General features: G+C 41.7%; 5 protein-coding genes across 6 annotated transcripts in view; 2 read left to right on the forward strand and 3 right to left on the reverse strand.

The window, feature by feature from the left end:
• Positions 1-3,553: 3,553 nt before the first annotated feature.
• On the forward strand, positions 3,554-4,655 carry LOC135942769 (uncharacterized). Its single transcript, XM_065489075.1, has 2 exons — positions 3,554-3,934; positions 4,065-4,655. Exons 1-2 carry the CDS (start codon positions 3,588-3,590, stop codon positions 4,516-4,518), a joined length of 801 nt encoding a protein of 266 aa, XP_065345147.1. The 5' UTR covers positions 3,554-3,587; the 3' UTR covers positions 4,519-4,655.
• Positions 4,656-5,012: 357 nt separating this feature from the next.
• Positions 5,013-9,384, reverse strand: LOC135942768 (protein yellow-like). Its single transcript, XM_065489074.1, has 5 exons — positions 9,241-9,384; positions 7,463-7,551; positions 6,990-7,352; positions 5,524-5,988; positions 5,013-5,463 (listed from the first exon to the last, which is right to left on the reverse strand). Exons 1-5 carry the CDS (start codon positions 9,350-9,352, stop codon positions 5,080-5,082), a joined length of 1,413 nt encoding a protein of 470 aa, XP_065345146.1. The 5' UTR covers positions 9,353-9,384; the 3' UTR covers positions 5,013-5,079.
• A 1,482-nt stretch (positions 9,385-10,866) lies between these two features.
• Positions 10,867-21,895, reverse strand: sdk (sidekick cell adhesion molecule). The gene is made up of 29 exons (XM_065487622.1): positions 21,630-21,895; positions 21,241-21,350; positions 21,086-21,181; positions 20,845-21,021; positions 20,572-20,788; positions 20,095-20,516; positions 19,134-19,412; positions 18,425-18,544; positions 18,210-18,368; positions 18,025-18,151; positions 17,678-17,973; positions 17,438-17,626; positions 17,083-17,388; positions 16,898-17,029; positions 16,649-16,837; positions 16,185-16,591; positions 15,868-16,122; positions 15,588-15,813; positions 15,382-15,533; positions 15,179-15,329; positions 14,304-15,094; positions 13,652-13,891; positions 13,236-13,596; positions 12,774-13,055; positions 12,554-12,711; positions 12,331-12,490; positions 12,146-12,274; positions 11,921-12,087; positions 10,867-11,681 (listed from the first exon to the last, which is right to left on the reverse strand). The coding sequence occupies exons 2-29, from the start codon at positions 21,302-21,304 to the stop codon at positions 11,376-11,378; spliced, it is 6,558 nt and encodes a 2,185-aa protein (XP_065343694.1). The 5' UTR covers positions 21,305-21,350; positions 21,630-21,895; the 3' UTR covers positions 10,867-11,375.
• Positions 21,896-23,009: 1,114 nt separating this feature from the next.
• On the reverse strand, positions 23,010-24,770 carry Ada2a (Transcriptional adapter 2A). Its single transcript, XM_065487359.1, has 4 exons — positions 24,575-24,770; positions 24,252-24,520; positions 24,077-24,190; positions 23,010-23,803 (listed from the first exon to the last, which is right to left on the reverse strand). The coding sequence occupies exons 1-4, from the start codon at positions 24,582-24,584 to the stop codon at positions 23,027-23,029; spliced, it is 1,170 nt and encodes a 389-aa protein (XP_065343431.1). The 5' UTR covers positions 24,585-24,770; the 3' UTR covers positions 23,010-23,026.
• A 223-nt stretch (positions 24,771-24,993) lies between these two features.
• KrT95D (phosphofurin acidic cluster sorting protein KrT95D) overlaps positions 24,994-25,662 on the forward strand; it is a 34,666-nt gene continuing 33,997 nt past the window's right edge. For both annotated transcript variants that reach the window (XM_065487353.1, XM_065487358.1), the window contains exon 1: positions 24,994-25,134. In XM_065487353.1, coding sequence (XP_065343425.1) covers positions 25,028-25,134 — 107 coding nt within the window. In that variant the 5' untranslated portion in view covers positions 24,994-25,027. The remainder of the gene's footprint in view (positions 25,135-25,662) is intronic.

Here is a 25,662-nt window from a genome sequence, read left to right on the forward strand (position 1 = left end):
GTAGAGTAAATCGATCGCCCTCTGACCTTTCAGACCCCCAAGAACGCCTACTGCCTTACTGCGCACCAGTCTGCACTGAATAATGCATATATTATTATTGTGCCGGCGGCGGCGGCGGCCGGCCGGCTTTTCACTCCATAAAAAGGCCGACTTTTGTTCGATGAGAGGATTATATCTGCAATTCGAGTAATTGTGCAAGCTAACATAATGTGTTTCGTTCCGTTGACTCTCTGTGCAGTATGTAAAACAACAGTTTAGCATCTATTTTTCGTTTTGTGCCTGCCAGAGACGTGGCGCGGAGCTCTTCTTCTGGACCACAATGTGTTAACGTCCAAATGGTTATTCATTGTATAATTGATAATTTAGCTAACGGACCGTGAATGCTGTCACCAAAACAAAAGGTCTATGACCTTGTATACTGTCATTGAACTGTATACTTTGTGTCAATTCGCTGGGAAAACAAGAGGAAAGTACTACATAGCTAGGGGGTACAGAATGACATTGTTCGTCTCTTTCAGGGGGCGAGAAGACTCTTCAAATAGTTTTAATCAAGAATAGATATAGGATTAAAGAACAACTTTTGACTGTTAATTTGTGTAGATGAGTTGTTATTTTTTATGTGGCAGATTTGATTCTTATATAAAAATTAGAGGTTTGGGAGAATGAAGAGGGTTTGAAATGATGAAGACCGATGAATTCAGCTTGACGAATTTTGTTGGTGTATTAGTTGCAGTTGGAAATCCGATCGGATACTTAATCAAGTACAAGAACTGAAATTGTTTTACAATAATAAGTGATAAATTCTTTTGTTAACTGACGGTTGGACTCACCCCTTTGAATCGGGTTCTGCACAATTAAACGAATCACGTCAGCACCGTGTGGCTGACGGACGAAAACTGAATTCTTATTTTAAAATCATCTTTCTGCTGTTAAACAATAATGCAAAATTACAATAATTCAAACCGCCGACAATTGTTGGCTTCCAACAAAAAGCAGGACCACGTTGTTGTACCGCTACAGAGGGATAATTAAAATATATACTATATGTTAAAAGCCTGTGTATCAATTTTTCAATGTCTATTTGGATCTCATAATGCAGAAAAGTAAGGAATGGCGGTGGATTTCTTAGAGTTCATTACCGGCAGAGAGAATAATATCACACACCCTCTGTTCCATTGAACAACTAAACGTTTTGGGCCTCAAAATGAAGCCTCATCAACAGAAATTTTAAATAAATAAATTTTTCTAAATTTAATAATAACGATTTTGTTCATAATAATTATCAATCACCTCTCATTTTCTTAAAAAACATCAAATACCACGTTTGAAAATTAATAATAGCAGTATAGAGCCTTCTGAACTTCACAGCTCGGCTGTTAACGTTAACACCCTACGCATAAATTCACTTTTATCTCCCTTGAGTGGACGGACGGGACTGTTGTTTGCACGTGCGTTTTCCGTGGAATTTATTTTGAGAATGCAGCTGCGGCGAGAGTGGAGGGCGCTGCACACTAATGCGTTTTCGAGTGTGACCTACTTTTTTATTTGGTGCAGCCAACATCTGCGATACAAATCACAAATGAGGATAACCTTGAATGCTGACTTTTTGTGGCTGTTTGCTGTTTCGCATAACCTAGCACGCATTCATCTGGGTGATATTTTTTTTTATCTACATCGCTTTATTCTCATGTTACAAACGAACGAAGAGACACGTGCATGGAACAAATGAGTCAATGCAGATGCTTGCATAATATTTCCTTTTTTTTCCAATTACAAATGGTTCAAACAGAGGCAACAAACTAGAACACGTGCCCTCTGTTAACCTCATGCGCCATCTCTTTGCGTAATAATTGAGATGGTGTGAGAATTTGCGGCAAAGATTTGCTGCTTTAATTAACGACGGATTAATTATTTTATTACTTTGTTTGAGTTATGTTGTAAATTTGTAAAATGAAAATTAGCAAAGACTCTTTGATTAGAATCGTCTTTGCGAAATGATGAGCACCATTAGACAATTTTATTAAATTTGTCTCCAACTCTCCTTTTTTCAATGAAGTTATTCACCAAAAACCCCTTGAAAACAACAAACCTAATCTTCAATTATTCTGGTTTTTACAAAAACTAATATATATTTGACATTCTTCAAATTTCTTTGTTTGCGAAAAGCACAATTTTCAATATCTGCTGATCTCTCCTCTAAAAAAATTATCTATTCAACATTATTAACATTTGGTGTATGTATTTTGGAACCAGGTTCGATGTTCAGAAATTAAAAAAAGGTTTTAGAGAGTGACGTTTCAGTAAAATTAGTTAAGTTGTTCTTCCAAACACCTCGGAGCGAGAGTAACGTTATATCATATTAAAAAAAAAAACAGCGTTCTATTGAACTAAACAATATTTGTATGAAAAAGAGCTTGAAATAACTCATAACAGAAAAAATATCTAAAACCTGCTGCACTGAGGTCAATTTCAGAATTCAGATTTGGTTGGCAAAATTCTGAAATTGGATTTTTTTAATTTTCTGCGGAATAGTATTAATTTTGTTTGACATATATATGCAACTTGCATAGCATTTCAGCATTGAAGTTGCCTATCTTTTCATTTCAATGAACTTTAGTGGGTTTTTATGTTTCCTATTTGCATTGATTGCTGTAGCAAGTGGTGTTTAAATAAAATTGAGCAGCAATATATCTTTTGGCGGAGTTTTGTAATTTTCTTTAAAATTTAAACTTTTCATCCATTTGAGGGAATCCTTATGAGTTTGCCGGGTCCCAATAAAATCGCTGAGTGGATAATATGGGGTCCGAGTGGCCGCAGAGAAGCTTGGGCCCAATCGTGGCCATCTTTTTGCCTCGGAGCACCGAGGTCTTTGATTGAAACGCCAGACATTTGTCCCTAAAGGAGCTGGAAAGGTGCGAAAACCAGCAAGGGGCGCCTCCTACCAGCTTGATCAATTTGAGTAACTGAAATCTCAACCTATTTTGCCATCTGTGACATTGGGCAGCCATTTAATAGATCCCCGAAATGCGCCAAAATCTCTTATTGCATTGCGTCTGAAGAATGCATTAATTAATTGTTCGAGCCAACGGACTGGTTTGCTTCTTTATATATTCTTTCTACATTAAATTTTGCTTAGTAATAAATATTCACTTTAAAAATATAAAATTTGAAAGTTTCACCTTTTAAGAGAGCCTATTTTATTGATAATAAAGAAGACATCATTGCATTTGATTATTTAACAACTCTTTTGCTTCAACTCCCCGCAGAGTCCGCTGGACTAGATCGTAACACTTCTACTTTTTTCTCTCTCGATCAATCATCAATCCTACAGTTTCAGCCATCAGAAAAAAATAAAAACGTAATAGCCGCTGAGCTTCAGCCCCCATTCGCTAAGGAACATATTATCTGTCACTGCTCACCGAGTGATAGTGAGGATAATGACGCCGGCTGCATTGCGAGAAGCGCTAAAACTCTCAGCCTTTTGTCTTATCTTATCAGGCACACCCCGTCGGCCAGATGATTAGCGACACCAGGTGCTCTATCTCTAGTCAGCACATTCTGGACGCGCAGAAAGCGTTTAGGGCGGCATGGATAACCCTCGCGAAGGGCAGCAGCGCTCCGAGCGTCGGCTCATTTACGTCTATTGCGTGGGCGCCGTATTCTCCGCGATCGGACTCGTGTGCACGGCCGTCGCGTTCGGCTACTGGCACTTCACGCTGGACGAATGCGACGGCGACCCAATTGTGGACAAACGCCATTGCGGCTGCCTCTTGTTCACGCAGAGCTCGACGCGCCTGCTCATCGGCGGCGACACGCGCGTCTGCCACTTTGTCGAATTCTCCACGATCCCCGGCATCGTCATCGGCTTTTCGATGGCCGCCTGGCACTGGTACCGGGTCTTCTTTGTCCTCAACAAGCCACCCAAAAGATACAGGTGCGTAGTGCGCTTACACAACGTGATGCAACACTTTTTAACCTAATTGATAAAAAGGAAAAGTAGATTGATGAACTAACGATCATCACAAAAAAGATTAAAACATTAATTTCTTCTTTGTCATTCGTAGGAGACGCCCAGTAAACGCGCAAGAGGTGAACCAGAAGGGAGAAGTGATCGTCGTTCAGCGCACGTCGTGGACGAGTGTGGCGAGCTGGCTGAGCGTCTTCCTGCTCGTGCTTCTGGTGAGTGCCCTGAGCCTGACGGCGGCAGTCACCATCACGGTTGGCAGCGTGCAGACGTGCGAGCAGTACCGCGAGAATCTGATCGAGACTCTGTCGGCGGACGGCTACATGGCCGCCCTGATCAAGGACCGGCTCTCCTGTCAGGCGGTGTTCGACTTCATGGACTACCTGCTGCCGATCAAAGAGCGAAACTCGGCCAACTTCATCAACACCGGCGTCGCCCTTCAGCTGGGCATCGTCGCCATTTGGTTCTCGGCAGTCGCCTTCACGGTTGCCGCCTCGCTCTGCTTCATCCAAGCTACTCGCAGAACAAGACACAGGTGCTGCTCCCGCCGCTGATTTTCCATTTTCTATTAATTAATATTCCACATATATATTTTACTCAGTTGAAACCATTTTTAATATCCATGTTAATGAGATCACTGTGGATTAATACGATTCAATGTGTGGTCTTTAATAAAGAGTCTCAATTTCAATCCCCATCGTCCTTTATTCTTCCAACGCTACAAAAACATATCATTTTGTAATCCAAAATCAAGTTGTTACTTGATTAACGTGCTAAGAAATCCTCTCTTTTCGAATTTCATGTCAAAAAGAAGAGACTTTTCTAATCAAAATTGTTGCCTCTAGAATTATATCTCATTGCTTGAGCGCAAAATAAAGCAGCGAATTAAAAATTCTTCTCTGTGTGCGTAGTGATTTTACTCCCCCCCCCCCACTATCTTCAAATGGCGCGTTTTTTCTTATTATCCTCTTTGATTTTATTTTTTATCAATTTTCCATTACCTGCTGCTACGGTTTTTTTCAGCAGCTCGAAAAAAATGTGCTGGATATTTACTTTAATTCTGTGAGCAAGAGTTTATTGCAATCTACTTATAAAATTTGTGACTGAGTCTTGGCCTAGGGCGCACATTTGGGCTCAAGTTCTTCAGGCTTTGGTTTGTACTCAGGATCGCACGAGGTTCCCTTGACGTCCTTGTTGATGTCACCCCTGAGCACCCTGAAGTTGTATTCCTCAGGGCTGAGCTCCTTGTACAGGTACTTGTGCAGCTTGTCGGAGAGCACCCAGATGTGGTTCTCCTCGTCGATGGTGATGTCGTTGGGCAAGGACAGGGTCTCGTTGTTCTGGTACAGAGTGCCGCAAAGGCCTTCGTAGTGCGGCTGGTGCGTGTTCCAGCAACCGATCGCGTTCCTCGACACCAGGTTGTAGATCAGGATGCCTTCCTTCGACATGGTTGACGCAGATGCCTGAGAGTACTTGCGGCCTCGACGCTCAGGAAGGACCTGAAATTTAAATAATTCTTGAAAACTCCTCGAGACATAAAAAGTTTGTATATTAGGTACCTTGAATTCGTCATTGTCTTCTTGGTTGGCGGCGGTCTCGTTCCTCAGGATGTAGGTGGGCACGGAAAACTCGTTGAAGCTGCTCATGGGGTGGAAGTAGAGGGTGCGGTTGGTGGGGTCGCTGGGCACGAGAGGCGAGAGGGCAAGCCCGAACACGCCGTCGACCCACCGGAAGTTGATGCCGCCGGCGTTGAACTTGCAGGCGAGGGGATCGGGCATGAAGTAGGGGTGATCCACCCTGTAAGAGCGGTCGTCCTTGAACGAGTAGACGATCAGACCGTTGCCGTAAATGTCGGCGAAGTAGGCGAACGAGTCGTCCTGTTCGCTGCCGCATTGGTCACCGGCCACGTCCAGGGTAAGCGCGGCCAGGAACGAGTTGTCCTTCAGCGAGGTCTTCGGGATGCGGTAGCGGCGCAGCAGTGTGTCTGATTTCAGGTCGAAGATGAGCAACTGTGACGGGCACACCTGTAGGGAGAGAAAAAGGGAAATTTGTGATAGTGGACTAAAGGTTGAATATTGTAAAACGCACCAAAATTTGATTAATAAAGTATTTCCTATTAAAAACTAAAATAACGAACGTGGAATCGCATCTCATTTTTACTTGTCTCTATACGTTTACATTGAATTGGATAGAATAAAAATTTCTGGTCTTCTTTTAAATTAGAAGTTAATTGGGGCGGGTTCAGGGACCCGAAATCAATAAGCGGAATTGCATAATATAGTCCTGCTTTGCAAAAGGCCGATTTTTTTAGTAACATTTTGCACAAGACTGAAAATTAAGGAGTTAATGTCCTGCAATTTTAAGAGTGCACATGCCATTGCCATCCATTTTTTAAATCCTGTTACTCGCAGATTCGAACTTGAATTTTATTTTTGATATTGCTTTAAAAAATAAATAAGAAAATTCGGGCTTCTGCAAAAAAAAAAAACTACTTTTTGGCCATATGATTTCAGGTCCGTGAGACACTTCCGTTCATTGTACATATGAGTTTGAATGCAAGAGCCTGAATAAATCAAAATTCTCAATTTTAAATTAGTTTAAATTAATTTCAAAGATAAACTATCGTAATTTGTTGAATTTTTTCAAGGTTTTCATGTTGAGTAAACGCAAAAATCCGTCCGCAGTATATTTTACAGGATATTCCTTTTGTGTTTGGACAATGCATACTTAAATTTTGCAAACGACCGAAAATGTCTAGACGTACTGTATGTACATCCCGCGGAAAACAATTATTTCTCACGGCCCTTAAATTGATACATCATCATACAGCGTGAGCACAACCTTGACATAATTCTCCCACATGAAAAATATGTCGCACCGAATTTTTTTTTACCAAAAGGACAATCTCTTTTACAGAACCTTCCAGTTAAAGTGAGTTTTTTGTCGTTGGTGTTATAATTAATCCAATAAATCAACTCTGATTTTAAAAAAGGTATCTAAAATGATTTTAAATTAAGAAAAATACCTGTTTTCCACCGGTGGCCACGTTCTCCAAGCCGGAGTCGAGGACCCAGAGTCGTCCGCACTGGTCAACCTGCATCCTGAAGACGGAGGTGAGGCCATCGCAGTCGCCCTCGGGCCGCTGGTGCCACGACCAGTTGGGGTAGGGATTGAGCAGGGGCGAGGTGGCGCCCTGCTCGGTGGCTTTGGCAGCGTCGTACGGCACCGTGACCAGAGTGGCCGACGTGCCCGGCTTCCACTTGGGCAGCGAGATGAAGACGCGGCCCTCGTAGTACGCGATGCCGAGCGGCAGCGCGTTCTTCGGGTCGTATGCGCCCGATTTCAGAGCCTCCTGCCGCACCGAATCGTTCGCGAAGTTGAAGTCCACCTTTTGGTCAAAATCAACAAATTTAATTACCGTTTGGAACAGCGCTAAATAAAACCAGTTTAATTTTTTATGAGTTTGCAAGAAAATGAGTAATAAATGTTAACAATTACCTGCTTCCACTTGAAGATCTCCTGGAGCTCAGCGAACGCGCACGGCGCCACCGCCAACAAACACAGAGCCAAAAGCAAACGCATTTTTACTGAAAAAGAGAGAAAATATTTTTTTAAAAACCTGGAGTATATTGTGTGTTTGGTAGCTCTCAACCAACGTGAAATTGTGCTTTTGTCATAAAGTGGAGCAATGATGGTTACTCGGTCATTTTCCGGGCCGGATGATAGGTGTTGCAACTTACCGCTCTGCCCTACTTTCCTCTTAGATTCGAAGGGAAAATGTATTTTTTGTACCTTCTAAAGTGTGTCATATACATGAATTTTAACCACAGAAAGTTGAAAGAAATACACACGAAGGGAATACAAACTTTAAACAATTACAAAATAGCTCTGCTCTCTGCAGAAATTAGCAAGGATTGATGAGCAAATTTTGAAAATAAAATTTAGCTTGCAGTATACGGTTAGTAGTGCCACTTAGTTTGATTCCTAAGTTTAAAAAATGGGTTGGTAATTATGTGATTGTATTGAGTTTCTTGTTTGTGCAATCCAGCAACATTTTGTCACTACAGGGCAACAATGTTATTAGAACCAAGAAACAAACAATAAATCTTCAGACTGAAAAATTTCTCGAAAAAAAAGCAAAAAAAAATATTTAATTTATTTGCTTTATTTAATCCCTCTTGTCACAATTTATCCATTGTTGTGCAAATTTTGAGGTAAAATTGAAGAAGCAATATTCTCAAGCTACCATTAATCATTACTTCCTTCCAAATGTTGTTCCTACATAATTGTATCATTACTTTATGGATGTGTGCTGATTTGGGGCAGAGTTGCCCTGTCAGCCCATAATAAACTTAATTTTGAAACTAAAATTACCAAAATTGTGAAATAAATCGTGATTTTACAGTAATAAGAAAGCGCTCGTCGCTTGGCAAACCTTTTGAGCCGGTTTCTAAAAAATTTAAAATGCAATTCTGGGAATTTCCTAATTTTTAGATAGCATTTCGAGTACAGGGTAAAAAGGATTTCCCCTGAATTTTCTATAAAGCTTTACTATGTAAGACTCATGAGGTGCAATCTCATTTTGAAAATATCACATTTCTCGGCGGCTGAAAGAAGGAGGGCTTCCCTCCACCGACCGACAGAAGTCACATAAACCCCTGTCGCAGAGATACTTATGCAACCCGCGTGTCTGCGAAGCGCAACAATTTGCCTACTCGACTCCCTTAGCGAGTCTTGACCGGAGAATATAAATATATAATCCAATTATAATTAGCACGGAGTCAATACCCGACAAAACTGCTGCATGTGTTGCGCCAATCATAGAGAGGCTTAACGTGTTTTCTGATTTTTAACTTTCTAACTTTAAGTGGTCCTAAAAAAACTTAAATCATGATGATGCGTGTCAGCATGAATACCAAGAGATTAAATTGAAATGCGCGTTTCTGTTTCCTTTCTAAAATATGCGGCATAGAAAGTGATCGAGTTTTTTCCCTCTCAAAGCTATAAAAAGCTTGTTTCTACCGTACAAGTCTCGATTTTTACTTTACGTTGCTTAATCGCTCCGGTATAATAATTTTCATCTCAATATACGCAGTTACGAGACTTGAATTTCTAGTAAATTTTCCACTTTAACTCCTCTATAAACCTTATTATAGCCAATTTCCACAACCATACAACAGCAACAAGATGCAATCCCGATTGGTTACACACAAACGCTCCATAACGACTATGGAAGCGTGTGTCTGTAATCAACGGAGATAATCCTGGCGACTCACCTTGCTCCGTCGGCGTTCTGCCGGCAACAAAAAGCTGACCATCAAACACTTTCTCCTTAATATAAGTACTCGCAGCGGCAGGTGGGGGATGTGATACACAGGAGATTCGCATCGACCTTGGCTGCCAGCACCGCGAACACACACACAAACACACCGGCGTTGCTTTTAACCTACGCCGACCTGGCATGCTGCGCGCCTAATTCACACTTCCCTCTTGTATCCATTTTCGCGATACACACCGCATGATTGACTAGCGTAAATTGGTTTTCCTGGATGGAGATGAAGTGATTTTTTATGTGAAGATTGATGGAGCTATGAAAAGATGAATGAGGATTTTGCGGCAGAATAAATTGACAGTATGTTAAATATACTTTTAAAACTGAAAATTTAAAGAAAAACACCCAGGGAATATAATAAATAATGCTTATGAAATTTCGAATAGGTCATGACAAATTTAAATAATTCATATATATGAAAATGACAAGAGCTGCTGTGTTGCAGCTGCCAAGAAGAATTAGCCAATAATACTTCGAAAAAAATACACGTTCTTGTTTGTCATGTTTCAGTCCCGCAGTTGTTATGCAATTTTCATATTTTTCATTTGGCAACAGTTAATCGAGTTGCGCTAGCCACACAGATAAAATAAGTGAATCTAAAATATTTTAAGTTTTGAATAAACTTAAATAGACTGTTCCAGTTGTTGGCATGAAATTCAGTTCAAACCTTTTGCTGGTAATTGAAAAATTAAAATTTTAAATCAAATATCACAGAGCCAAAGAGCCATTAATTGTGATCCCTCCTCTGCCGTTTGATTTGAGAGTCATTGGTAATTGTATTTGAATTAATAAGCACTTTTATGATGCATCTCAGACAATCTCATAACAATAGGCAGGGTCCTCATTCGCATATTCAGAAACTTGGCGTTATATTGAGCTATTATATGACAAAGTGTGAAATTCGCATGCATGCAATTTACTTTCCGTTGCAAATTTAAACGACCTGCGATTCTCTCACCCCAGATTCTGCGAGTAGGAATCCTTGGCTACGTTGCAGTGGTGAAATTTTTGTTATTTCAGGAAGACCCGCATGATTTCGCTAAACAAGATTTCTTTTTTCGCTTAACCAGAAGCAAAATTGACTGGCTATTAGCACTCGCTTAGAGGCGAAGTTTACCCATAAATTTAGCATGCCTGACCATGTTCTCATAATTCAAAGTATTAGAAGGATTTTATTTGTCTATTTCCTCAATGATAAAGGCGATTGATTTATTCCCTCTGCTGCGCAAATAACACTAATGGACTGAAAGTTGCTGGCACTGCTGCTTTGTTTGCTCACAGAAGCAAGCTTTCGACTAGGCGATTGAAATCGAAAGCTTAAAACGTTGTTTTCTTTCTCGCTTTTTGCACACAACCCGTTCGAGTGTATGCGTGTGTTCACTTGTGAAACTGATAAAGACACAGCCAGTAGCACCTTTGACTCCTTGCCCTAAAGGTGCCGGCCGAGTGGAAGTGAAAGGAAACGCTGGCCTTGGTATTAATTACTGCTCGCTTCAATCGACCGAAGAAGACTTATTATTTTGCCGCGAAGGATGTTGCTTGAGAGGGAGTATAAAAAAAGAAACACCAGTTTTATTTATAAAGAAATTAGATATCTATTTGCATCTATAAACATTAAAACGACAATACAAAAGTACATTAGCCATGGCCGCGCGTAGGTTCAATAAAAATACAATTACACTTTGATAGCATAAATAGCTGCCTCAGTCGGTGATTATTAAAATTAAACGCTAATATTGCGACAACTACGAAATGCAGGTTCGAGGGAAAAAGGACGGAATGTTGTTATTTAAGTCAACATCGCGTATTTGGTTAAAGGAGGACAGAGTCAGGGAAGAAGACACGTCAACATTAAGCTGCATTTTCGCGTGATAAAAACCGTGCGCGTTTTTATTAAGTTAAATTTCACATTTTAAGAGATCACATTGATTACTAGGCGAGAAAAATGCATTATTGAACAAAAGCTCTGGATGAGATTCAGATTGCGAATGCGCACGGTTGTAAGGCATTTATATATAAGAGCACTTTCAGTGTGAGACTATCCACTCCAGCAAAGTCTAGCAGATCTAATGAACAACATTACACAAAGGACGAAAAACCAGGCAGAGGTGCCCTCGATCTGGCTTTGTTGCTCATGACGATTTGAGCGCCATTAAGTACCGTAGCCGCCGCCGCTGCAGAAGATGAAGCCGACGCCTCGTAGTCTGGGCCTCTCGGCTGACTCGAGATGTACGGCTCTGGCTCCGAGTCTGTGTAGCTTGAGTAGTTGCGGGTCGCCGGCTTGTGCCGCTTCCACGATTGCCCCAGAGAGTCGTTAATGTTGGCGTAGTGATTCACAAAAGATGGCGGAGGAGTGCCCTCACTGTCGTTGTCGCTCTCAGTTTCCTAATCACAATTTTAAGTCAACGATGAGACATAGCCTTGAAATAAATTGTTTATGTGGCTCTTGGAATATATTAAGCGGGCAATAAGGGGAAATTTGTCTCTTTCACAGACAATAGGAAAATATGCTGCATGAGGATCAAGATTTTAGACTTAAAAGCGCAATATGTAGCTAACATCATATTACTAGAACATGATAAATTCACAAAAAAAGTTTTTCATGTTCAAAAGCACCAAATTACCTGTGAATCAGTTGAGCTCAGTTCTGATGGCTTTTCAGTGACACTGCTGTCGTCTGGATTTTCATCATAGCCCTTGACGCTGTCATCGTCGCTGTTATAAGCAACGCTGGCTGGTCGTGGGCGAGGCGGAGTTTTCCCAAAGACAGCACTCGCGCGGCTCCTTCCACCTGGATAAGCGTTGCATGATTAGAAAATTTGGATTCAATTCAGAACTCTCGTCAATACCTCTGTTCGAGCCAAGGAGGCTCTGCGAGTATGTTTGATATGGCACGTCTGTCGACATTTCCATGGAAGGATCGTTCAGGTCATCACCATCACCCTTGATGGATTTCTCAAAATTATTTTGCGCCCCGTCTGAAAATCATAAGAGATGCTTAAATTCCATTCGATTGGGTTTGCAACGGTTTTACGTTTGTATTTGTAGCTCTTGCTTTTCACGCAGAGGTAAGCTACCAATGCGACAATAAAGACGATAGAGCCAGAGGCCATGACCACACCAAACCAAGATTGAAGATAGAAGGGACGCTTGAGATATCCATAGTCAAGATACAGTTTTGAAGGTGTAATGACCTGCAAAAAAAAGATAATATAATTCAGCACTTTCCCAAACGCGCAATTCAGCAAATAACATACGCCGTCTTTGATGTAGGTTGGGTAGCTAACTCCGAAACTGTTGTACGCGATGACCCTGAATCTGTACAGAGTGGAGTACAGCAAACTCTGATATGAGACGGTGAACTGCGTCTCAGCACCTCTAAAAGTTTTTTCAACAAGCTGCCAACGAGTATCCTCTGTAAAGTTGTAATTTCAGTTTATATTTCAAGTTAAATAAGTATCAAATGTCCAAAGTTACCTTTTCTTTGACTTTCGATGTAGTAACCACCAATAGCTTGCTTCCCGAAAGCGCCATTCTCCCAGGATAAAACAAATGCCGTTTCTGTTCTCGCCAACTTCAAATTCCCGACAGACGCAGGAGATCCGTCCTGTGGTCCAGTGGTCACGTTTGCAGCCGCAGCTGGACCATAATCGAAAGTCGAAGCCCTGACGGTGAATGTGTATGCAACCTCTTCTTCCAGGCCCTGAACAAACAGAGACGTGGCGTTCGACACCTTCTGCTTCACTTGTTTTGTAAAACCTGCGCAGAAAAGAAAGATCACAATTGGAGAAATTAGGGGATTTACAATGAATAGTAAAAATGTACATCTGGCATGACATATCCCTCGAACCGAAAACGTGATAAATCTGTTTGAAAAATTCCTTATATGTAGCTGAACTCATATGATTCAAAATATTCTAAAAATAAATTGACACTTACGATCATTATTCTCAGTTGTTTCATAGGTTACAACGTAGCCCATGATTTTCCCGTTTCGATTCACAGGTGGATCCCATGTGACCATAATGCTAGTCATAGTGATGTCAACAAAAGTCAGATTCGCCGGAGGTCCAGGCAAGCCTTGAAGAGTTGTGACAGTCACAGCAGTGGACGGAGGTCCATCTCCTGCTGGGTTGAAGGCAACGATGGTGATTTGATATGTGGTAAACTGGTCCAGAAACACAAGGCTATGGCTAGTGCTTGGGGCTGCCACGACCTCCAATTCTTGTTCAGCGATCACATGCTTATTGAAGTCTTTCGTGTCCTCCAGGGCGGGTTGGCAGGTCATAACGTAGTAAATCTGCAAAAATGATTGTTCCATCTAATTGTTTTGACGGATTTAAAAGATATCTTACTTTGTAGCCAAGAAGATCTCCATTTTGCTGCCCTTGTGGAGGTGGTTTCCAGTTCAGACGCACTTCTGTAGGAGAAACAGCTTCAGCCTTGAGGTCCCTAGGTTTACCGGTGGGAACTGCTTCTCCAACATAGACAGTAGCAGGTGTTGAAGCAGGGCCCAAGCCTTGCGAGTTGTAAGGAATGACGATGATCTCATAAGTGACGTCCTTCTGCAAATTATCTAAAATCGCTTCTTTTGTCTGAAAACAATTAGAATTGCCTCATCAGACAAGATAAATATAACTAAAAATTCCTAATATTAACAATCTTATTTTTTTGGTGTTAATTTATGCCTAATGAATAGCACTTCTTGCTCTTCAAATAAATATAAAAATATTAAATAGATATAGTCCACTTTATTTTAGCCCTCTGAAGCTCCCACCGAATCCATGTCTGAACGAAAACCCAAGTGCATTTAAATAACTTTTAAATAAACAGTTCCCCAAGAGATATTGAACTAACGTCTCTTTGTCTCTTTAAACAATGATGTTAAAATTTGAATTTATTTGTCTGGATTTGGCAATGTATGGGTCATCAAGCGAAAGAGCCCTCCAGAGCCATAATAAACAAAATTTATGTACTAAAAATGAAAGAAATCAGAGCAACACGTACCGGAACTCCTGGCACCGAAATGCTGGACGACTGCATTGCGCTAGGATAGTGAGCCATCTGTTGGTACATGATTCTGTATCCACCCGTCTGATAATCTCCGCTCCAGTATTCAATTTGAATTGGATCCCACTGCAACTTGACGCTGGTGGTTGTGATTGGGACAACCTTCAACCCTTTCACCCCCACGCTTGGGGCGGCGGGCAGCGTTTTCACAAGGTCCGAGGGTGTACTCCAGCTGCTTGGACCGAGATCATTGGTCGCTTGGATGCGGAATCTGTATGTGCTGAAAGGCTTGAGGTTGGTGACTGTATACTGGGTCAGCTGAGGGTCAACCCGCTTGCCCACTGTGACCCAGGGCCCGTCAACGCCCTCGGCCTTCTGCACCGTGTAGTAGCGCAGCGGTGCGAATCCGTTATTGCCTGGCGTCCAGCTGAAGATGATTTGCTCGCTCTGCACCTGGCTGCGGCTGATCAGCGGCACCGATGGCGCCTGAGGCGGATCACGGCTGCTAGTCGTGGTGACGGGAACGTAGGCTATTTTCCCCCACCCGAGGCGAGTCTGGGCTCGCACCAGAAACATGTAGTTCCCCTCTGGGTCAAGGTCTCGGAATTTGTGGGTGCGGTCGGACTGAGGAAAGTCTTTGGAGAAATTAACGTTTGTGTTGTTCTCAGAGTAGTAAGACACTTTGTACGCCAAGATTATGCCGTTGGGGTCTTCTGGCACGTCCCACAGTATTCTTGCTGAAGTGTACGTCACCTCTGGGAATGATACATTAGACGGTGGTCCAGGAGCTGCAAGTGGAAACAATTTTTAATTGCTGATCAATGACACTTAAGAGGAAAGGATCATTCTAATCAAAAATCAATCAAACATACTGTCTTCAAATGTGGTGACAGTAGCTGGCGGCATGCTGAGCACTCCATCGCCGAGTCTGGTGTAAGCGAGAACTTGCACTTGGTAAGTAATGAATTTCTTCAGCTCTATCAAAGTTGTTGTGTGCGTATGATTGTTGGGGATCACTTTGTTCTGTTCAGAAATTTTTTTAGGAAAACCTTAAGGCATTAAAATAGCGCAGTACCTTGAATGGCACTGAAGGTGGGGCTCCATAAAAGACTTTGTAGCCTTCAATTATGCCATTTTCGTTTCCTTTCGTCACATCTCCCCATTTGACCACAATCGTGGTAGATGACGTCGCGTTGGCCTCCACAGAACTGGGCCCAGAGGAGGGAACTAAATAAAACAAATTAACATCTTTCTAAATTGGTAGTCTGCAGGTAAACTAACCTGACTCTCTAGTTCTTTCTCTAGCTGGAGGACTTATGCCAGAAGCACCGACGTCGTTGAACGCACTCATGATGACAGAGTATTCAGTGAATTCCTCCAAGTGAGACAGCACATAAGAATTGGCAGTGTGATCCTCAATGATGAAGGATTTGGATAATCCATCAAATGTTAAGCATGTGATGTTGTATCCACGGGGATTGCCAAACCACTCAAGTTGGTGCAACGGCTGTAAAAATAATAGTATTGAAATTCAAAATTAAATAAAAATAATGTTACTTACAATCCAACGAACTCTCAGTTCAGTTGCGCTTACAGCCCTCACTGTGACGTTTTTTGGTGCATGTTTGGGAGGTGCTTGGATTGTTTGAAAGTCTTTGGTCGGCTCAGAGGGAGGAGAGGCACCAACGACGTTGACAGCCGTCACTCGCAACTTGTACTGCATGAACGGCAACAGCGTGTTGACAAAAATTGTGCTGGCTTCTGGATCGGAAACTTCTTGCAAAACGCTCCAAGTAGTCGCCCTCGAAGTTTGGCCCTGGAACAAATAAATAGTTCCGTGAAGAGGAATAGAGATTTTTTAACTTTCGCAGTGCATACTTCAACAATCCACTTGGTGATTGAAGAATTCCCATCAAAGCCTGGAGTGAACTGCAGCATGACTGAAAATGCCTCTATGTTGGTGACGCCCAAATGGGTTGGCGCAGTCGGCAAGACAGGTTCGATGCCAGATTGGATGACCGCGGAGACAGCTTCTCCAAATCCTTTAGAGGTTTTGGCGGCGATTTCAAATTTGTAGTGAGTAGTGGCCTGCAGTCCTTCGATTCTAGTTGAAGTGGCGTTGTCAGGCAATTCTAGAACTCTCTGCGAATCGGGCATGCCCTTGATCCTATATTTTAGCATGTAGCCAATCAACACGCCATTGGGATAAGGCGGAACTCCCCAGGACACAGTGACCGCTCGGTCACTCACTTCATCAAATTGGAACCTGGCCACCGGACCAGGAGCTAGTAAAGAGCGATTGCTGTTAGCTAATGATTTCATTGAATGCAACAAGCACTTACTATCTTCCAAGGTGTGAACCTGGATAGGCGCACTTTGATCGCCATCTCCAGGATCAGTGAAACAGAGCACAGTGATTTCGTAGAGAGCATATTTGTCCAAATTTTCCAAAATGGTCGTCTGCTCTGCGAGGGGGTCCAACAAATTAGGTGGAACAGTCTTAATGATGTGGTCTGTTTCGCTGATTTTGTCTGAAGAGTATTATTAATTTAGTAAGAAGCAGTCTAATAAGTTTATCCATTAGTAAATACCTCTCCATGCTTGCAGTTTGTAGCCTTGGTTAATACCATTGATTTTTTGAGGATCTGGCGGCGTCCACCAAACCTGGACAGCAGTCGAGTTCAACGGTTTGGTCCTGACTTTGCTTGGGGCGGCATCCGGCACTAATTTTCAAATATTAAGTTACCATTCTTTCATAAAATATCTCAGGACTTACCTCCTTCTTTGGTCTTCAACTTAATGCTATCGGAGTAAATACCGATGCCTTTGTCATTGTAAGCTGCCACCTGGATTTCATAATCCTTCCAGGTGATCAGCTCCTGGATCAAGTAATTCCTCTGAGCCTCATTGGTGACATTGCGGTAAGACCAAGGGCTGTCGTTGTAGCCATAGAGTCGGTATCTTATCATGTAACCTAATAAAATGCCATTATGGTGCTTCTCAATTGGCTGCTGCCACTGGATTATGATCTCAGAAGCCGACCTAGCAGAACCGACCAAACCCTGGGGAGGGCCAGAGGGACCTAAACAGAATGTATGTTAGGCCGAACAACATCAATTTTATGTTCTTACGCTCTTGAGGCAGGGCGACGATTTCACTCGGTTCAGAAGGGTTCCCTTCGCCCACATTGTTGACAGCACTGACCCTGAATTGGTACGACGCAGCTGCCTTCAAGAACGGCAAAACTACCCAGCGGGCTGTGGCACTTATGTTAGCCAACTCGGTGTACCATGAGAGGGGAGTCAGAGGAAGCAGATCAGCTGTGGAATAAATTTTAATATAAAATAATATATTTAATGAAATAAACCAACCATTGTTTAAAACTTCTCGTTTCTGCACAATGTACTTCATAATTGGGCTGTTTCCGTCAAAGCCAGCTGTCCAAGATACATTCACCTTCTTGGAGTTGTCCATTCTGTAAGCACTAACTGCGCTAGGAGCGTAGGGCAACTCAATAACTTCCAGCTTTGCGGATCGAAGCTCATTTCCGCCACTAGTATTCAGCAGACAAGTGTACTCTCCAACGTCAGCTGCTCGAACCTCCTTTATTTCTAGCGTCCCATTTTCTGTTTGTTGAATTCTTGAGGTTTTGTAAGTGTCAATTAACCTAGAAAGAGGTGTTCTAGTAAAGGAAAACGATTGAAGGTTAAACTCTTACTGTCCATTTTTCTTCCAAGTGATGGTGAAAGGTAGAGAATGGTCACTTGATACTTTACATTGGAAGGTGGCAGTGTGTCCAAGAATTATTTTCGTGTCAACTGGTGGCTGAATAATCTGTGGTTGAACTGAAATATCAGGTTAATTATTATAGAAAGCTGTCGGTTTGCACTAGTGGAAATTTACCAAGCACACCAAGCCACGCCGATTCCTCACTTTTGCCTGCATCATTAGTTTGTATGCATGTAAACTCCCCAGCATCGGTACTTTGCACCGCAGAAATAGTCAGATCGCCTGACTCAAGAATGGAAAATCTGTCAATCGTTCCATGCAGAATTTCACCATCTGAATTTTGAAATTGCAAGTTACATCAACACTATTTTACTCTGAGGCGAACAAACCACTCAATTTCCAAGTGGTGGTTGGAGCAGGAGCACCTTTTGCTCTGCAGGTTATCTTGGCATCTTTTCCAGCAATTATTGTCACATTGGTAGGAGGCGTTGAAATAACTGGTGCTGACGCTGGAAGGAACATTTAAGTTAGACCGTAAGCGATGAAGGCAAAAAATACACTTTTTACACGTTTTGTACAGCATATCAAAAAGTTACGCACGCGAAATATTTCAAGCCTACCGAATCTAAAGACGTTCAATGTGTTCGCTTTAGCAAAAGACATTCACGGTAACAAGCAAAATCTGAATTCGTTTTCAAGCAATTTCTTAGCAACTTATTCAAGATTCTGACAATGTAAATAAATATTCTCAATCGTCTGTAACATGTGTGAAAATTTGGTGAATTATACATTATAAGTGCTTTGTGTAAAATAAACCACAATCACGTGTATGTGCTCAAGCAGTACTGCAGCTTGTGCTACTGACGGGACCAAATTAAGTGTGCCTGATTAAGGAAACCTTAGTTGTCAAACTCACTAAGTTTAAATTTGAGGTCAGGGTCTCGCACCCTGTAAACCGAAGATACTGACGACCTCGTTATTCTCGAGCCTATTGTGAAATTAATTAGAGACAGTTATGGAATCAATAATTAGGATCCGAGAAGCACAATCAAATCATCAGGACGGACAAAGCTATTGCACATATAAAATTGGACTTACTTTTCACTCTCAGCCAGGTGGACATGGAAACCTCTCCAGCCTCGTTTGTAGCAAGACACTGGAACACGCCTGCATCTTCAACGGCAACGCTTTTGATCTCCAAAGACCCATCATCTTGGATTTCATAACGCGAGTCCATTTGGACGCTGAGGGGCTCTATGTTGCGGTACCATGTAATTTTGGGCGTTGGCACACCCACTGCATTACAGGGGATTACTAAGGACGAAGCGAAATCGCTGTTGAATTCAGGACGAAGGCTGTTGATGAACACAGGTTTTTCTGAAAAAGATATTTAAAGCTTAGTGCATTTAAAAAAGGTCAGTAGAGTAAAAATTGTACATTTCAAACTAGTTATTGGTATGTTGGGAGCTTTTAATGGATTTTGTTTGGTTTTCAAGCATGATATATTTGCTAAAGTAGTTTTAGTTGACATAGATACTCAAGGCGTGAATTGTATTATCCAATTCAAATTAGTTAGTCAAGTTTAGCCCTTTTGGAGAGCTAAATTCATAAAACTACCAACAATAACTCTGCTTTTTTGACAAAAAAATCATTAAAGATTATTCAGTTAACAAAGAGCGCCTTGAAAAAATGGTAGGACAGTATAGAGTAGTTCAAATATCTCTAGCACTGCACATTTATATATTAAAACGGCATAAAAATTTAAATTGATGGGCGTAACTTTAAAAATAAATGTACGAGAAGGATAAACAAACAAAAATCAGCAAACAAGAGGTGTGAAATAACTTTAAGTTGTTCAACTTATTGTCACGCACATTCCATAGGTATTGGGTTAGATCAAGGGTTTGACGAAACTATGAATTGCACAATTCATCTAAATAAAAAATTCACAACTATTACGTTAAGCATTACGCAAGAGGTGCAATAAACAAAAATTACTAAATTGATGAATAAATATTCCCCTCCTCGTCACAGTTATAAGCAGCAAATTTATAATTACCTAGCACCGTAATAGTCGCACTGGCTTCCACCTCAATGGGTTGGTTTCCTCTGTCACTCCGGAGGACAGCTTTGCAGACGTATTTTCCACTGTGTCCGGGCTCAATGTTTAGGAGTGACAGAGATCTGTTCCAGACAACGTCATTGAGAATGTACTCGATGCCCGCGTTTTCTAGCGGAATGCCGTCCTTGTGCCAGGTTGTGCTCAACTTGTGCAGATTTCGTGAGTTGGCGATGCATTCCAGATCGGCGGAACTGTGGCCCTTGATAACGCGCAAATCGGACGGACCAATGATAATGGCAGGATGGTCATTGTCTTCACTGTCCTCGTTATATTGCTTTGGAAGGCTGTCCTTGTCGACAACCAGTCTGATGAAGGCACTGTTTTCCTCCTTGCCCAGCTGCGTGTTTGTAGCTCTGACACTGTTTAAAATCAAATATTATACCAAGAACATAAAAGATTAAATTCAATAACTACCGATAGGCTTTTTCATCTCCCTCGTTCACTGACAAAATCACAAGCTGGTTTTGCAGAGTAGAAACATATTTCTGGTCATAAGGCATAGGTGCATTGTCAATCTGCCAGGTGACTGAAGGTTTTGGGTGGCTTTCAATGAGGGGTAGGTCCAAAATGGCTGCATCGCCGTATTGGACGACCTGAGTTTTCTCCTCAACATCTTCAAACTGGCCCATGTCTGAGGAGCATCACAAATTATTTATATAAGGCTCATTATAAAGCTATGAAACTTACAAGCAACAGACATGTCCTCCTTGTTGCTAAAAATAGCTCCAAATTCATTTTTAGCTACACAGCTGTAGTTTCCAGCATCTTCTCTTCTAACACTTAGAATCTTGTAGTAATGCTCGGATAAAAAATCAGTCAAAGGGTGGCCGTCTTTGAACCACCTGAATTCCGGTCGGGGATTGCCTGAATGCATTTAAGAATATATATATAAAATTTAAATACATATAAAGTAAATCGATTTATTTACCTTGAGCTTGGCATTGCCATATTTTTGTCCTCCCCTCGCTGACAATGCTGCTGGGTGCTGGCTGAGAAATGAGCCTTGGAGGTTGCAGATTGTCTGCTGTGCAAAAAATTCAATCTCGGTGTTTTAATTGAAGGTGTCAATGTTAAAAGGCTCACCTGGAGCTCCGGGCTGCAGTGCTAATAAGCACACAAACACTACCTGGCAGTTTCTTATATTCATCTTAAATGAACATTCAAGTCACACACGCACGCAAAATTATTGTCAACTGAAACAGAGACATAAAAGGTTAAATAAAGCGAATTTCACGGCAACAGGAATAACCTGTTTCGCCTTTTGACAGCTAAAAGCCTGTGTCTCTACTCTTTTTCAGAAATGAAAACCATTGACAAAACCGCAAAAGTGAATATTATGATTTCACGATTTATTTCCTACAACTTTGCTTATCTCTCAGACAGCCATGGCACATTTGAATAACTCACGAATGACAAACCAGGAAAACAATAGGTCGCCATGGCTGATGGAATGCACTTTTTGTTGTGTATACCTGTGAATGGTCAACCGTCGTCCATTACAGCATCAGCTCCGGAGCGGTCGCATTCCAAGCGAAAAATGTGTTCAGAAGAACAGAAAGCCGCAAAATGCGTTCTTCCAGCGCAGCGTAGGCGGATAGGCTGCTCTAAAATAAAAGCACACCTGCCGTAAACTTAAAAATGCAGAGAAAATAGACAAATAATCAGTCACTCTCTGCTCCTATTAAATGCCAGACATAAACAACTTATTGCAAGGAATGCCAACCCGAGAGCACAGCACAAGCTGCAGGATGTGAATGTTTCCTGTCAGTGGTACCAACCTAAACATAAAGACTCATTGTGTTTCGAGTGTTGACCCCGCGACGAGATTCAGAATTTTCTCAGGGTCGATGCAGAATAGAAAATAGACCGTGATGATGTTATTTTTTACAAGTGTGCCTCGGAAAATGTGTTAGGAGGAGTTAAAATTCTAATGCTGATATGCACCTCAATAAAAATTCTTGTTTTTCCCTTCTGCTGCCGCGTACGTCCTACTGTGCTGTGGATTGTGTGGTGGATGTTGAAAATTAAAAGGTTTCCTCTCTCGTGCAGCTGGAGAGATCAAATTACTCTGGTTTACGGGAGAGACAAATGAGTTGCCTCTCACTCGCATCATCAGTTCCAAGGCTTCTTTAAAAAACGTATAATGCCCTAATGTGATGCGAGCCATGAAGCAAATTTAATGCTCTTTATATAATAGGGTCGGGTGTGCTGGAGAGAGCTTAAAAACCCCTATCAATATTTCCGTCTTGGTGCCCCTAAAATTGCTGAAGTGACATAAAGTCAGAATTTTTCCAGTGATAAACATGTAATTTTATTTTTGGGTGACACCAAGACAATTTATTATAGTTTTGTCTGTCTGTGCCCCTTTTTAGCGAAGTTATTGATTATATAAAAATATAAATTATTATGCCCATTTTTTTAAATTTGATTTTTATCTCTTATTTCATTAAAATAGTTCTTATGTTGCATTTTCTTTCAAATTTCGTTCATTTCAGATGAACTCCAATCCGCCTGCTGCGGCCCGTAATAAAATATGCAGCTCGTAAACGTGCGATAAGATAGCCTGCATTCAAATTATGCCACCCTTCAATTCATTTTCAACCCTTTCAAGACACGCGAGATACGTGTATTTCGCGGAAACTTGGAGGCCAAAAAGACGAGACTAATTCAATTTTCACTTGAATTGCGGTGATAGTATAGAATAATTATTTTTTGATACAAATAATTTTAAGTATTTTCATACACATGTATGTGTAACAAAGCTAAGTTCGCTATATTAGAAACACATCAGCAATAATTATCGTTGGCAACTATATTAGAATCGGGGAATTTTGATTAACAAGAACAAAAAGTGAACATAAAAATAGGTTTATTTTTCCTCTGCTGGTTCATAGATAACGTTGGTGCTCTTCAGGAAGTCAAATAGTTTTCTCGTCTTATTAACATCTATTTTGATAACTCTACGGGCCTGCGCCAAAGTTATTCCTTTCTGTTTTTCACACAACTCAACCAACGTGTCTTTGAACATAAAGAAACATTCAGGTACTAATCGTGCCTTGGCACACAAATCTCTCTCCTCGATAGTCAGTCTTTCACTCATCGGCAGTCCTACGACTTCGAGTGGCCGCATTTCTCTTTTGGTGGTAGCCTTTGTTTCCTCTTTCAAAGGACCCCACGTCCTCATATTCTTGATCTGCTCCTGACGAATGGATTGCAAAGTCTTCATCAGCTCTGCCGCCTTTCTGCTTCTTAAGCCTTGAGCCCTGAGTTCACAGAGCTTTACAAATTTTACTCTCAGTTCCTCAGCCCTTGCTAGGCCTGCCATCAAGTAGTCCATTTGATAGCCATTTAATATCACAGAGAAAGGACTGAGGGAGCTGTACTTCTTTTGGAGGTTGTAGTATCTTCTGATTAGACCATGGTTTCTGATGACAGTGTTCCTCCGGAACCTATCTCTGAGTCGGTCATTGTAAACGTTCACCATGGCCTCTTGAAGGGCTTCACTGACTTCCAGCATTGATGGGTCACAGTCGGCACAGTCAGCCGGACTTACACAGTTAGCGAGATCGATTTCAGCAGCTCCAATGTCCGCTTCAGGCCAGATTTCCGATCTCAAAGCATTGTAGGTGCCCGAATTTTGGACAATCTGGAAAATATTTATTATTATCAGAATTTGAATAGAAATTGAGATGAAACAGAGAGGCTCTGCTCTCTGCTGTCAAGCAATTCAGAATTTCCACAAAAGCTGTTTCTTTTAGACTCTATAAGTTAATAATTTTTTAATATTGCAGTTTTTTTTAGCTGCTTTTGGTTATTGGAAAACTAGATAACAATTTCCACAGTATTTATTTTTTTAATTTGATTTATAAGTAATTGTCAGATTATAATCTACTCCTAGAAATTCAATGATTTGATTTACCATCCGAGGAGGTTGATCCGTATTGAGTTTTAGATTATGAGGAGGTAAAGGAGTTTTGATGAAAGCAGCATTCTCTGTAGTCAAATGATGAGTGTCATAATGAGTCTTGCATTCCTGTTTTAGACATGAAGAGTCATTTAAAAATGTATGCCATTTGGAAAATTAGATTGATCACCTCTTGCGTTCTTTTCAGCTTTCTAGAAATGTCTTTCCAGTTACCATAACCATAGGACTGCACGTAATCTAGAAGCAGCCGCTCATCTCGCAGCGACCATCCGTCTTCGAAGATTGGGATGTTATCGGAGCGCACAGAGTACGAGTGCCAACTCTTGTGTGGCCCACTTTCTGCTCCTCTGGAAAAACATCGTGGACAAACCATGGCAGGGCATTCAAAACAAGCGATGTATGGCTCTCGCAGAGCACCTCCGCAGCAATCACAAGGCGCTGTAATAAAGAGGAAAATAGAAAAATTGCTAAAGAGCAAAATCAATTGCATACAGTCGCTCATATTTGCACAGGTTGAAGCAAATCAAGATATAATTATTGCTCTGGCGGTCATCTAACATCGACTTGTTAATCTATCATGCCGGCAAACTGCTGACGGAAGGTGGAGGATGTATTTATTTACATACAAGAAGTAAATGGTAGGAGAGCGAAGGGGAAGGTGCTTATAAAATCATCCATTCCGTTCACGTGAATTGCAGCTCCTCCTATTAGCGTCGAACAAAAGCTGTCGATTGCGCACTTTTTGGTGGCGACGGTGCTGCCACCTGACAGCATACGGCGGCTGGGAGGGGCGAGGTAGGTTTTGCTGCTAGTTTCTGTGGAAACACTGCAGGCTGGCTGCTGCTGGGGCTCCTCAGTCAGATCCAGTAGTTTGAAAAAGTTCATGTTGTTGTCAGAAACCGCGGCTGCTGGGCGTTGATGAGCTAGAGGCAAACGGTGTCGGCAATGGCAGAAAAGGTGGGCAAACCGCCTCCGCCGGGCTCCCGGCCTCTGCCCATGAAGCTGTTCGCCACCTGGGAAGTGGACCGGACACCGTCCAACTGCGTTCCAAGGTAAGCCGTGCTCCAACCGTGACCTTAACCGTGAATGATATGATAGACACACCTCGCCGGAATCGGGCACGCCGAATTGTCGCACCCTCGCTGTGCAATTGTTTTAGCCGAATTCGCAATTAAAATTTTCGCCTCGAATCCATTCAGGTCCAGCCGATTTGAGATCATGATCTCTGTAGTGTTTTGATTCGGTTATATATCAATCAACTGTTGGACGTTTCGGGAAGGGTTGCACGTGATTCGGCAAATCAATTCCTATATTTGAAATTATATAATGTATTACAGACATGTTCGTGCGGACCAGCAATCAGGCTATAGCTTTATCAAATTCTTGTGGAAATGTCAAGCACCTCGTTTTCCTCCTCACCTCTCGGCACGTTGTTTTTTTTTGTTCTTCAGAATTGAGTGGGTCTAATTATTAATGGAGCATTGTTATGTGCGTCCAGGGGTGTGGAGGAGTAGACGAAAAATTCCCAGACGCGAGTTGCGTTTCCTCCTGCTCAGTCAGGTGTGCGAAACGCAGATTCC

The sequence above is a fragment of the Cloeon dipterum genome, chromosome 4 (assembly GCF_949628265.1).
Source record: "Cloeon dipterum chromosome 4, ieCloDipt1.1, whole genome shotgun sequence".
Lineage (NCBI taxonomy): Eukaryota > Metazoa > Arthropoda > Insecta > Ephemeroptera > Baetidae > Cloeon > Cloeon dipterum.